Raw genomic sequence first — 14,404 nt, 5'->3', positions numbered from 1 at the left:
TATTAAGAATAAAAAGATTACAGTAAAAGGCAGTCTAATACAAAGAAACACTTTGGTATTGCCTATCACAGTAAAGAAACAGTGAGACTGTCATTACTTATTGTGAGCTATATGTACCCTATTTAATAAATTATTACAGTATATATTAAAGACATGTATGGGTCATACAGCTCTGTTTAATGAAGGAAAATACTTCTTGTGATATATGTTTAGAAAACCGACGAGTTGAAAAACGAGACACTCGTGCAACATTTCAGAATCAATAAAGATTCCATAATGTTGCACAAGTGTCTCACTCTTCAAATACTTCTTGCACCTTGTATTTGAAGATGCAAATGAACTAATTTCAAACATATGTACACTGCTATTACAAGATTTACAGTATGTGTACTTAAAAAAGGGAGTACAGTATTGCTTAAAATAAGAAACCTATAGGTACATTATGAATTCCACAAAATTTAAGACACAATTCATCTATAAATTACAAGAGTACTCTGGAATAATTGTGAATAAAATCTATAAAAATGTAAGAAACAAAGCTATTGTTTGATCACATCAAATCAAATTGGGAAAAATATCACTGGCCCTTATTCCAATCTACCTTACAATATTATGATATGGTCTTATAAAAAAAAATTGCCTTCTATGAAACTCTTCTGCTTCTCTCTTTTTCCCCCATCTTTTAGCATGACTGAGCCCTCCTACTTCTACTATATAAAATACATAACAGGGTAACAAAAAATCATCCATGCTTACCAAGAAAAGCTGAGTGACAGGACTGGGAACCTCCGCTGCTAATAGGGAATGTGTGTTGAGAGTTTGGGGTAGTTCATGCTTGTCATTCCAGCATGGAAAAAAAAAAAAATGTCACCGTCCTTTTCCTTGATAAACCAAAACTTGATTCCAAAACAAATCACCCAAGGGCCAGACAATTTTAATAAGTTATTTTATGAACATGCTTATTTGTTGTAAGCTAAATTTATGTAAATTTAACATCAATGTAAAGACTTGTTTCGAGATATCCTCCAGAAAGAGAGAAGCAGAAAAAAATGTGTGTATAAAATAGAGAAAGCCATGATGTATCCTCTACTAAAGACACTTAATTTATCATTAATGAAACAGCATATTAATACAGCATGCATTTTGCAACCCACAATTTGGAGAGGAAACTTTAGGCAATGTTTTCACCTGACCTGACTTCAAGGTTTTCCTCTCCTTCTCTCTTTCAATCATGACATGACAGTGGCCTGGAATAAAGTGAATATCTTCATAAATTTTCTCTCCAAATTGTGGGTTAAATGTTCCAGCTATATATCATTGTAACTTATTCTTTCTGCCTGATGCATGTATGCCTCTCCCAGCACAAGTACAGGCAGCACATATAGCATCACTTCCAATAGTACTTGTAAAAACAATGTTCTTCAGTGAATCAGTTAAAAGGGACTAAATTTATTTTAGCATTATTCTTTAAGCTAAACTTAAGGATCAATACAACACAGGGACAACTGACTTACATTTCCAAGTAAACAATTGTTTTCCTGCCTTTAAATTAAAGCATCAGATATATTTATACTTAATGGTTGAGACTGTACTTGATGGCTGACAGCACAATTTGTACAATTAATAACCTGCACTAAGAATAAAATAACTGATATATTTGTATTTAAAAAAATATTCACAGGCTAAAATATAGGAAACAGCTTTTAAAACTGTACATAAGTGTTCAAGATTTTACAAAGTGAAGTCTACTACTGTATGCAAAAATACCCAACTACTTTGAGGAACAATGTAAAACGCACACAATCACGCATGTATGCACACATGCACACACATGTACATGCACACATGCATGCATACACACACATACATACATTTTTATAATAAATGTATACACTAACACACACATCTTAAAATCTTTGAAAAAAAAAAAAGGGGGCTAGAACATATATATTTTATACAATGACACTTCTAAATGAATCATTCATGAGAATCAACACACAAATGTATCATACAATACAGATCATAGCAAAGCTGATCACTGAAGTAATGTACAACGAATAAAAAAATCTGTCTTTAACAGTAAAAGTTAAATATCAAAATCGTTTTAGAATGATGCTGAAAGCCAATACTGTACTGTATATTTAGAGAGTTAATAAAAACCTATGCAGGAATATCTAACACACTGCTCCTGGCTTCTGACTGCAGGGTGATTACCAGAAAATCTGCCATCACCATTTCAATTACTGTTAATTATTTCATCTCACTTTGAAATACAAAAATGAAAATTTTTTAAATCATTACCGAAGTAAATATGTGGTTTATTAATGTTACAATAACTCAAACAAATGCCAGGAGCAAGGGGCTAGTAATCCCTTCTTTATAAATTACTAAATGTAAAAAGAAGAAAAACTTTGGTTTCTTCTTTTTCAAGTCACCCTGCCTTTGTGGGAATGGTCGGTGTTAAAAAAAACAAAAAAGATAGAAGAGTAGGGCAGAGGAAATGAGAGAGCTCAGGTAATAACAGCTATTATGGTAAAGAAGAGTACATTCAAGAAAAGATGCATATACTGTACACAAAAAAAAGAAGAAAAAAATAGACAGGAACAACTAAATTACAAAAAATAAAAATGTGAGAATTGAAGGTCGTATTTCTGAGAAAAAAAATTGAATATGATGAGGGTGATCATAAGCAAAGAAACCATATATGACAAGGAGTTTGTTAATGTGTATGAAATAGGTATCAAACAATATATTCCAGAAAAGGGTACAATGACCTAATAATGAAGAGTTAATGGAAGGTGCTGACAAGACAAGAAGAAAAAAGATAGGACTTGGACCCATTAAATATGTCAATCTAGCAACTTACCTGACATTTAAATATGCCAAAAATGAATGTACAAAGGTATGAAGTAAAGAAGGAACTTTTAAAATGGAAGAGAGACAAGGCTAAACTAAATACTACTGTATTCAAGTTTGTAAAAGGCAAACTGTGTAAGGAAAGACAAAATACAAAGAATTAAGGATGAAGAGAAAATTGCTAAATTGTGTAGTATACTGAAAATGAAGTTCCTTATGAAAGATTAATTTTGTTGAAAGAAAAAATAAACTGTATTATGAGGTAATATCAACAGTGGGCTGTCGCAAGAATCAGTACTTGTTCTATTATTATTATAATCATAACTAAGTGCTAAACCCATAAGGGTCATACAGCACTTTGTTATAATAGTACCTCTATTTATATAAGTAGGTTAAGTTAATAGTGTGATAGCTGGATACTTAAGCATGTGATAACATATTACAAGTGCCAGACAAAAAGAGGAACTTAGGAACTACAATTGATACTAAAACGTCAATGAACAATTATATTCATTCATGAAATCATGAGACTCTTAGGTTATACTGGCCACTTTAATTAAAAATACACTTCAGATATCTGTACAGACATGAAATATGCTATAAGAAAAAAAAATGCTGTTTATGTATGGTATAACAAAATTGAAATATGGAGTGGTGGAATGGTGTCTGTAGGAGAAAGCCCTTGGATGTGCAAATGGAGTGTTAACAAGGTAACATTTATGAAGGAAGGGATTCAAGGAAACTGGTTAGCTGAATTCGAGTCCTTGAGGTTGGAAGTACAGTGTCCACACTTTGAAGAAAGGGTGGGGATGCTGCTATTCGGAGAGGTATCTAAATCGTGATGTCAGCACACATCTTGAAAGAAGAATATATATTTTCTTGCATCACCCTATCTAAATGGTAGACAGCCAGTGGTAAAAAAAAAAAAATACAAAGGTACATACTGTATTTCCACAAGAAAAAATACAGACAGTAGATACTAGGAGTGGGAGATACATAAATAGGCCACAAAATGACCCAGACATGTTAGACAAACATACAGATTGTATACACAAAGCCATTCAGTGAAAATATGAAAAAACACAGACAGCATGAACAAATGTTATCTGGTAGAGCTTTTATAGAGCCATTGTGAGATGTAAAACCTTCCTGAAAGCCGTTGTGTTAAGCCGACACATAGCATTCAAACTGTATGGAGGTTACTCATAAAATCTGCAATGTTGTGGTTAACATTACATCTCATCAGAATGACGTGATTACCTGAACCTGACTTGTTGTATCAGTGTTAAAACAGGATGCTAACATATACAGTATTTTATGTTTAGTGAGGTGGTTGTGGTGTTAGTGTTAATTCCTGTACCTCCATTCCTTCAAATGCCTTACACTTGAGGTTCATAGTTTAAATTATAAGAGACAATGATTAAATAAATAATTAATATTCATGGGGAAGTTAAGCCTGTATGGGCTGTACACCACCTAGGAAGTGGGAGGTAATCAGGTTTGATCCAAAGAACTGAAGGGTAGCTCAACTTCTTTGGATCAAGAGCTCTCTGCCATCATCAAGGCACCTTCCTTGAAAGATTCAATTTAGTTATATTCAATAACACTCAACATTTTTTAGGCTTTAGCACCCACATACTGTACTTTAAATTTGTATGACAAAATCTGAGATAAGACATTGTATTCACTGGTTATAGCAAAGCTGTAATATGGATCATGCAGCACTTAATACAGGTTTATTATTTTTCTTGTAATATGGGACTGTTCTATTTTATACAGAGTAATCTACTGTTATATCACCTCAGTGGGATACAGATGGTACATTGAAAGAAGATGATGATATATATATATATATATATATATATATATATATATATGAATGATCAATATTATAAAATCATAAAAATTTTAATAAAATATATACAGTACTTAAAGCACAAGTCAGAAAATTCTACATTATATATATTTATACTATATGGTAAAACTAGCAACTAATATCTCCTGAGGCACAGTTTAGTTGCATGAAATGGAAAGATTCACATATTTATAACAATGTGCATGTACTACTGTACACCAAGAAAGAGAAATCATTCCAGCCATTATTTCTTCCCCTCTACCTACATAAATGTATTTATTTTCCTGTGTCTCATTCACTATCACACACTAACTCATTTTCCCTTTTTCTTTCTTTTACATACACCACTGCACTTTCCATAGTACATTACTAATCTCTCTCTTTCTCATGCATGCATGTATACATATAAGTATATATGCATGTATATCCACATGAATACATGCATATATATCTACATGTATATATGCATGTATACCCACATGTATATATGCATGTAAATATGTAAGCATGTGTACATATGTGAATCACTGCTCTGCTCCTGAGATCACACTCACTCTGGATTAACTGCAAGAGTGGTCAGATAAGTAGTTGCTTGAATTTAACCCCAGCATATGCATGGTCATGAAGGTTGGAGAAGGAGCAAGAAGATCGAAAATAGGGTATAGACTATTGGAACAAAGGCTGCAGACTTCACTTAAAGATAAAGACCTAGGAGTGAGCACAATGCCAGTATATCAGCAAGCTAACATCAAACAAATGACCTCTGCAGCCAATGCTCATCTGGTAAATCTAAGAGTAGCCTTCAGGAATCTCAACAGTCATTCTGGGCTCATTATTAAACATACATCAGGCCAATCTTGGAGTATACAGCACCAGTATAGAACCGACACCTGAAAAAAACATGTTAAGAAACTGAAGAAAGTGTAGAAGTATAGAAAAAGGCTTGCTTCTCAGCTAAGGGACATGAACACAGAAGATCCAGGGAGGACATGATAACAGCAAACAAGATATTCAGGAGAATCGATAACATAGACAGATAGGCTGTTTGAGAGGTGAGGAACAGGAACTAGAGAACACTGCTGGTAGTTAAAGGCACAAATGAGCCACAGGTATGTTAGAATTTCTTCAGTCTCAGAGTGGGCAGAAGCAGAATGATTTTGGTGAGGAAGTGGAACGATTTTGGTGAGGAAGTGGTGGAGGAAAACTCCATATATAGTCTTAGGAGCAGGTACAACAGGACCCATGAGGCCATGAGGGAGTGAATCTGAAGAGAGGCAAGTGGCAGGACCAGGATCTGAGAATTGGCTCCTGCAACCACTGACACATTCACACACACACACACACACACACACACACACACACACACACACACACACACACAAAACAAACAATTAGTTATTGAAATGCAAAAGTTTTCATGAAAAAAATACAGCTAGCAAATACATCATGGTAGAAACAGTGAACTAAGGATCAATACCCAGTCCTAAACCTGTCCACCTATCTGGAGTGAGGAGGAAATAGCGATCCATGGCATGGCAAAAGCGTGTACGGTACACTTCAGGTGACACCACTGTAGGCAATCTTCCTGCTCCACCACCCAGCACACTACCTTTGATTATCGTCTCCAGTTTTTTGTCCCAGGTGAAGGTTCGGATGTAATCTAAGGAATAGAGATGAATAAAGCTAAATAAACACTAACAAAAATTATTTGCATATAGTGTACTATGCAATGTAATAGAAGATTCAGTGATAGCAGAATTATCTATGTCCTCCTCACCTTCAAAATATAGCACAGGAACATCACACAAAGACAATTAAATAAATAAAACCTATTTAATTTCGTTTAAGTTTGAGTGAATAAAACGAATTAAAATTTTGCGTTTACCAGTGGAAGCAGTGTCTGAGTAATTTGCTAAAATATAAAAACATCCAGAAAAGAAGATTATGGTTTTATTTTACTTGAAGAAAAGGTCAGCAACAGTAACAATGGTGACAAAGCATGCAGAAGGATAAGTTGACCTAGACTGCTTACAAATCCAGGTTGAATGTCTGGGGATATCCAAGTAAAGGTTGGAAAGAGGCAGCATTGCAAGATAAGGCTTGAAAATCCAACAGATATAGAGTTTTGGAAATTGAGAGTACTGGAGAAAGCTTGCATTTCTGTCAGTTATGAATGCTGTTTAAAGGTAGGTCATCACTGGATCATAATATCTATGCCACTGCCCTACTGGAATGACAGCTAGGGAACAAGTGATGGTGTATGTTTTTCTTTTTTCATTCCTCCTGCAATGGTGAAAAAAATTAAAAAACACAAAATAAATTCCTAAAATGAGAAGTGTTACTAACCGATTATACCAATAACGAGCTCATTAGCAGTAGTGTCGATGCCAACTAGAAGAGAGTAGTCCATGATGAGCTGCTGTGAGAGAAATGCAGTGTCTGCAGCAATGGCCCGACTTATCACAGTCTTGCTATGAGGTCTTACATACAGTGGAGAAGAACATGCCATCCTCAGCAAATTTTCATCTAATAACACCAATTCAGATTCCTACAAAATAAAACATGTTGATACTATATCAAACTTCTAAACAGCTGGGCACAAATCTATGAAGTAAAATAAATGTCATAAACAGATTTAAAATATGCACTGCATAAATGTAATCGAGTGGCATGAGTCATATAAAGAATTGTGAAAACTAGTAAATTTAAAAAAAAAATCTTTCAAAAGAATTATGCACTCTATTGGGAATATACTGTGTGTAAAAATATAAATCCCATATTCAAAGTATATTTTACTTAATACAAACATAAAAAATATACAGTAACTATCCATATACTGAACATTTGCATAGCTTAATTTTGCTTAGCAATCAAGGATACATTTGAGAAAAAGATGCACACAGCAGCCATCTGGCAAGAACCAGTATCCATCTGAACAAGCAATCAAACATTTGAGTATCACATGTCAAACCTATTTAAGGTTAATGAATATTAAAGTCCTAGGTAGTAGGTTGGTAGACAGCAACCGCCCAGGGACGTACTACCGTCCTGCCAAGTGAGTGTAAAACGAAAGCCTGTAATTGTTTTACATGATGGTAGGATTGCTGGTGTCCTTTTTTCTGTCTCATGAACATGCAAGATTTCAGGTACGTCTTGCTACTTCTACTTACACCTAGGTCACACTACACATACATGTTTTTTTTTTTTTTTATTATCACACTGGCCGATTCCCACCAAGGCAGGGTGACCCGAAAAAGAAAAACTTTCACCATCATTCACTCCATCACTGTCTTGCCAGAAGGGTGCTTTACACTACAGTTTTTAATCTCGCTCCAAAACTTTTTCTTATTTTCAACAAAATTTGTTGATAACATCTCACCCACTCTCTCATTTGCTCTCTTTTTACATTGCTTCACCACTCTCTTAACCTCTCTCTTTTTCTCCATATACTCTTCCCTCCTTGCATCACTTCTACTTTGTAAAAACTTCTCAAATGCTAACTTTTTCTCCCTTACTACTCTCTTTACATCATCATTCCACCAATCGCTCCTCTTCCCTCCCGCACCCACTTTCCTGTAACCACAAACTTCTGCTGAACACTCTAACACTTCATTTTTAAACCTACCCCATACCTCTTCGACCCCATTGCCTATGCTCTCATTAGCCCATCTATCCTCCAATAGCTGTTTATATCTTACCCTAACTGCCTCCTCTTTTAGTTTATAAACCTTCACCTCTCTCTTCCCTGATGCTTCTATTCTCCTTGTATCCCATCTACCTTTTACTCTCAGTGTAGCTACAACTAGAAAGTGATCTGATATATCTGTGGCCCCTCTATAAACATGTACATCCTGAAGTCTACTCAACAGTCTTTTATCTACCAATACATAATCCAACAAACTACTGTCATTTCGCCCTACATCATATCTTGTATACTTATTTATCCTCTTTTTCTTAAAATATGTATTACTTATAACTAAACCCCTTTCTATACAAATTTCAATCAAAGGGCTCCCATTATCATTTACACCTGGCACCCCAAACTTACCTACCACACCCTCTCTAAAAGTTTCTCCTACTTTAGCATTCAGATCCCCTACCACAATTACTCTCTCACTTGGTTCAAAGGCTCCTATACATTCACTTAACATCTCCCAAAATCTCTCTCTCTCCTCTACATTCCTCTCTTCTCCAGGTGCATACACACTTATTATGACCCACTTTTTGCATCCAACCTTTACTTTAATCCACATAATTCTTGAATTTACACATTCATATTCTCTTTTCTCCTTCCATAACTGATCCTTCAACATTACTGCTACCCCTTCCTTTGCTCTAACTCTCTCAGATACTCCAGATTTAATCCCATTTATTTCCCCCCACCGAAACTCCCCTACCCCCTTCAGCTTTGTTTCGCTTAGGGCCAGGACATCCAACTTCTTTTCATTCATAACATCAGCAATCATCTGTTTCTTGTCATCCTCACTACATCCATGCACATTCAAGCATCCTAGTTTTATAAAGTTTTTCTTCTTCTCTTTTTTAGTAAATGTCTACAGGAGAAGGGGTTACTAGCCCATTGCTCCCATACATGTACAAGCATATATACACACACCCCTCTGGGCTTTCTTCTATTTTCTTTCTAGTTCTTATTCTTGTTTATTTCCTCTTATCTCCATGGGGAAGTGGAACAGAATTCTTCCTCCGTAAGCCATGCGTATTGTAAGAGGCGACTAAGATGCCGGGAGCAAGGAGCTAGTAACCTCTTCTCCTGTATATATTACTAAATTTAAAAGGAGAAACTTTTGTTTGTCCTTTTGGGCCACCCCGCCTCGGTGGGATACGGCCGGTGTGTTGAAAGAAAGAAGAAAGAATATTAAAGTGAAAATTAAAACCTACGAGCTTTCTTTCATGGTATATTATATATATCTGTGAATCATATTGATCTGGATTAAAGGGAAATGATGGAAGGCAACTTAATGTAACATCTTTTCCAAGCTAAGAAATCTTGTCTTGTAAAATCTGATTGAAATTAGGCAGTAAATATGTTTACATAATAACAATGCTCTCCATGGGGAAGTGGAACAGAATTCTTCCTCCATAAGCCATGAGTGTCATAAGAGGCGACTAAAATGCCAGGAGCAAGGGGCTAGTAACCTCTTCTTCTGTATACATTACGTACTAAATTTATAAATAGAAACTTTTGCTTTTCTTGTTTGGGCCACAATGTCCTGTCTCAATGTCCTGCTGGTGCATTGAAAGAAGAAGGAATAACAATGTATTTTGACTGTCATATAAAAGAAATCATTTATTATGGGGGAATATTTAGTAGAGTAACCAATGTTTATTTCACTATCTAATAATATATGCCACCAATTCTAGTCCATTACCTGTAACTACTGCTTATATACAGGACACAAAATGCATAAAATGCTTTTTGTTTATAAAAAATGCAAATCTGAATCAGGTGAGAGGTAAAGAGTTAGAGAATTAATTACAAGACTACCTGGTGATGCTTATGGCAGATATGGAGGTTAATGAATGATATTAGTCCAAGAACCAGGGCAGTAAAAAAGTAAGCAGTATACTGATAATGAACAATGGAGGCATATTCAAAGAAAACCAAATGAGAATTGGAAAAGATGCAACAACACAAAATAAAACTTTTTTTTTTTTTTTTCAACAAGTCGGCCGTCTCCCACTGAGGCAGGGTGACCCAAAAAAGAAAGAAAATCCCCAAAAAGAAAATACTTTCATCATCATTCAACACTTTCACCACACTCACACATTATCACTGTTTTTGCAGAGGTGCTCAGAATACAACAGTTTAGAAGCATATACATGTACATATAAAGATACACAACATATCCCTCCAAACTGCCAATATCCCAAACCCCTCCTTTAAAGTGCAGGCATTGTACTTCCCATTTCCAGGACTCAAGTCCGACTATATGAAAATAAAATGTTGTTATACGTATATAGTAGCTCTGAGGCTCTTTAAGCAAACAAACTGTTGAAAATATTAAGTGATAGATAGGCTAAAAGTGAATTTTTTTTTATTAGAATCTCACCTCTTTCCCCAATGTATTCACAAGTCTATTTCTGATTGATCCTTTAAGGTCGAATTTGTGAGCAATGTTCCGCTGATAAAACAAATTCTCCATGACCAACACATCCATACGCTGGGCTTTATTAGTGGTTGTGTTCTTGTAGCCAATTCGATACACACCTGTTAAATCAATACATGAGAAGACAATCAATACTATTAATAGCATAAAACAATGGTACTGTTTCTAAAATTAATAACAAATGTTGCATTAAAATTTTTAAAAATAACAAAATATTTCTGCTCTCATAATGCCATGCTTTACATGGTAAAATCTATTTACTAAATAAGCTTGAGAAAATAAGCAAATGAATTGTGAGGTCAATGTGATATGGGAGACGGCCGACTTGTTAAAAAAAAAAAAAAATACATAATATATATATATATATATATATATATATATATATATATATATATATATATATAAATATATATATATATAAATATATATATATATAAATATATATATAAATATATATATATATATAAATAATGTATATATATATATATATATATATATATATATATATATATATATATATATATATATATATATTTATATATATATAATATATAATATATAGGATGGGGTCCACCTCTGGTGTAAATTGTGGGACCCATAGCCTCGGAGAAGTGGATAAAAAGGCTTCAAGGAAGAATATTTGGATTTCTTCCTGAAGCCATTTGAATATTCCACTTCCCCTACCACCCCATCTTTTAAACTATTTTTTTTTTACCAATAGGAATATTTTATTACATAATATGGCACAGAAGATTTAAGAGATACATTGTTGATATAAAGGTGGCATATATATATATACATATACATGTTGTTACGTGTGTATCACCGATTATAAGGCGAAAATCTCATCCAGCTCCTCAGAGCTGGGGCGTGTGCCCAAAATGCAGCATGCATTACCCCTTTGAACAGCCGCGCTGAGTGGCTGGAACAGAAAACTAGCTGCCCTGGGATCCCTAGTTACCCTGATGAGTCTTTTTCCCAACTCCTTAAGGAAATTAGATGCACTCTTTCCCCATGAGCCAAGGGTCTCTGAGCCTATGGGAACAAACATATAATGATGGGCAAGTTCTCCATATTTTCTAGACTTTTGGGACTCCCTAAAGCTGGCAGCTGCCCCTCCTTCCTCCCTGGTGTATTGGAGATAGGTATCAGCCAAGGTAGATGCACATGTATAGTCCCACACCACCTGCTTCCCATCTGTCCAGGCTTGAAGGGTGATACCATCTGGACGCTTCTGGCTGCCATCAGATCTGCATAGTTGGGGTGGCTCCCTTACTGCTGGGCATCCAGCTGTTGTGAGGCTCCTCTTGATAATGTTATTAACCTCCTCATGTCTTGCAATCTTTCCCTCGGATTTACGGCACACAAGACCATGGTACCCGAATCGGTCTGCTGCTTCACTGCCACAAATACACCTGTGTTCGGCGAGAATAGGGGCGGCAAGTCGAAGGGCAACACCGATGCGGATGGTCTGTGGGTCGAGGCGTGTGCCAAGGCTGGAGTTGGGAACAGCCAACAGAAAGTCCCCAGCATGAGGGGCTCTCACTGCCAGCAGGCGGGCTCTATCCTTCCCTGACACACTCTGAAGCATCGTTGAGGCTATATTTTCCACTATTGGACCATCCCAGTGCGATTGTTTGTAGTTGTTGGGGGGAGCAGGTCTGGTTTCTGAGCCCGTTAGATTATCCCAGATCATTGCTCCGTCAATGAATTTTTGGTCCTGGGCTCCAATCTTGTCGCTAAGATGTTCAGGGAGAATCGCTGCTACAAGCTCTCTGGATGCAATACACGAGGACAGAAAAGCAGGTAATGCAATCTGTGATGACTTGCGGACACCAATGCCTCCTAGTCTGACTGGAAGTGTAGCTTGGTTCCACTGCCCGTCTTCTAGAGTAAGGTTAAGTACTTTCGTAAAAATCTGCCTCAGAATACTGTCATATTCGTGCAGTATAGGGTTATCATATGAAGGTGCACATCTTAGGAAATATGTCAACCTGGGCAGACTCAAGCACTTTGTGAGAAGGTACAAGGCATCGTGGGTGTCCAGATTGCCTATTCGTTGTTCCATTCTCCTTAACTCTTCCAATTTCTTCCTGAGAATTGTGTCAATGGCATGCATATGCATATGTATATATATATATATATATATATATATATATATATATATATATATATATATATATATATATATATATATATATATATTATATATATATATTTATATATTATATAGGTAGTAGGTTGGTAGACAGCAACCGCCCAGGGAGGTACTACCGTCCTGCCAAGTGAGTGTAAAACGAAAGCCTGTAATTGTTTTACATGATGGTAGGATTGCTGGTGTCCTTTTTTCTGTCTCATGAACATGCAAGATTTCAGGTACGTCTTGCTACTTCTACTTACACTTAGGTCACACTACACATACATGTACAAGCACATATATACACACCCCTCTGGGTTTTCTTCTATTTTCTTTCTAGTTCTTATTCTTGTTTATTTCCTCTTATCTCCATGGGGAAGTGGAACAGAATTCTTCCTCCGTAAGCCATGCGTGTTGTGAGAGGCGACTAAAATGCCGGGAGCAAGGGGCTAGTAACCTCTTCTCCTGTATATATTACTAAATGTAAAAGGAGAAACTTTCGTTTTTCTTTTTGGGCCACCCCGCCTCGGTGGGATACGGCCGGTGTGTTGAAAGAAGAAAGAATATATATTATATATATATATATATATATATATATATATATATATATATATATATATATATATATATATATATATATATATATATATATATATAATCTTTTTTTTTTCTACAAGTCGGCCGTCTCCCACCGAGGCAGGGTGACCCAAAAAAGAAAGAAAATCCCCAAAAAGAAAATACTTTCATCATCATTCAACACTTTCACCACACTCACACATTATCACTGCTTTTGCAGAGGTGCCCAGAATACAACAGTTTAGAAGCATATACGTATAAAGATACACAACATATCCCTCCAAACTGCCAATATCCCAAACCACTCCTTTAAAGTGCAGGCATTGTACTTCCCATTTCCAGGACTCAAGTCTGACTATATGAAAATAACCGGTTTCCCTGAATCCCTTCACTAAATATTACCCTGCTCACACTCCAACAGATCGTCAGGTCCCAAGTATCATTCGTCTCCATTCACTCCTATCTAACACGCTCATGCACGCTTGCTGGAAGTCAAAGCCCCTCGCCCACAAAACCTCCTTTACCCCCTCTTTCCAACCCTTTCGAGGACGACCCCTACCCCTCTTTCCTTCCCCTATAGATTTATATGCTTTCCATGTCATTCTACTTTGATCCATTCTCTCTAAATGACCAAACCACCTCAACAACCCCTCTTCTGCCCTCTGACTAATGCTTTTATTAACTCCACACCTTCTCCTAATTTCAACACAATTTATATATATAAATAAATATAAAGCACTACTCTAATTTTTTAGGGAAAGTTTTGAAAATCATCTTAGAAAAAAATCCTGCTTTTGCTGATTGGTTATCTATTAAAAAAAAGATAACCAATATAATTATTTAGTATTAGTG

The 14,404-nt window shown here is 35.8% G+C and overlaps 1 protein-coding gene across 4 annotated transcripts in view; it reads right to left on the bottom strand.

The window, feature by feature from the left end:
* Window positions 1-3,785: 3,785 nt before the first annotated feature.
* The window catches only part of fab1 (fab1 kinase), a 94,138-nt gene continuing 83,519 nt past the window's right edge, over window positions 3,786-14,404 (bottom strand). For all 4 annotated transcript variants that reach the window (XM_070090936.1, XM_070090938.1, XM_070090937.1 and 1 more), the window contains 3 exons: window positions 10,783-10,940; window positions 7,058-7,259; window positions 3,786-6,371 (listed from right to left, as the gene is read on the bottom strand). In XM_070090936.1, the coding sequence (XP_069947037.1) occupies window positions 6,175-6,371; window positions 7,058-7,259; window positions 10,783-10,940 (557 nt within the window). In that variant the 3' untranslated portion in view covers window positions 3,786-6,174. The remainder of the gene's footprint in view (window positions 6,372-7,057; window positions 7,260-10,782; window positions 10,941-14,404) is intronic.

Source organism: Cherax quadricarinatus, chromosome 33 (genome assembly GCF_038502225.1).
Source record: "Cherax quadricarinatus isolate ZL_2023a chromosome 33, ASM3850222v1, whole genome shotgun sequence".
NCBI classification, from domain to species: Eukaryota; Metazoa; Arthropoda; class Malacostraca; order Decapoda; family Parastacidae; genus Cherax; species Cherax quadricarinatus.
The sequence above is the reverse complement of the archived record's forward strand: the minus strand, read 5'-3'. Positions and strand labels throughout refer to the sequence as shown.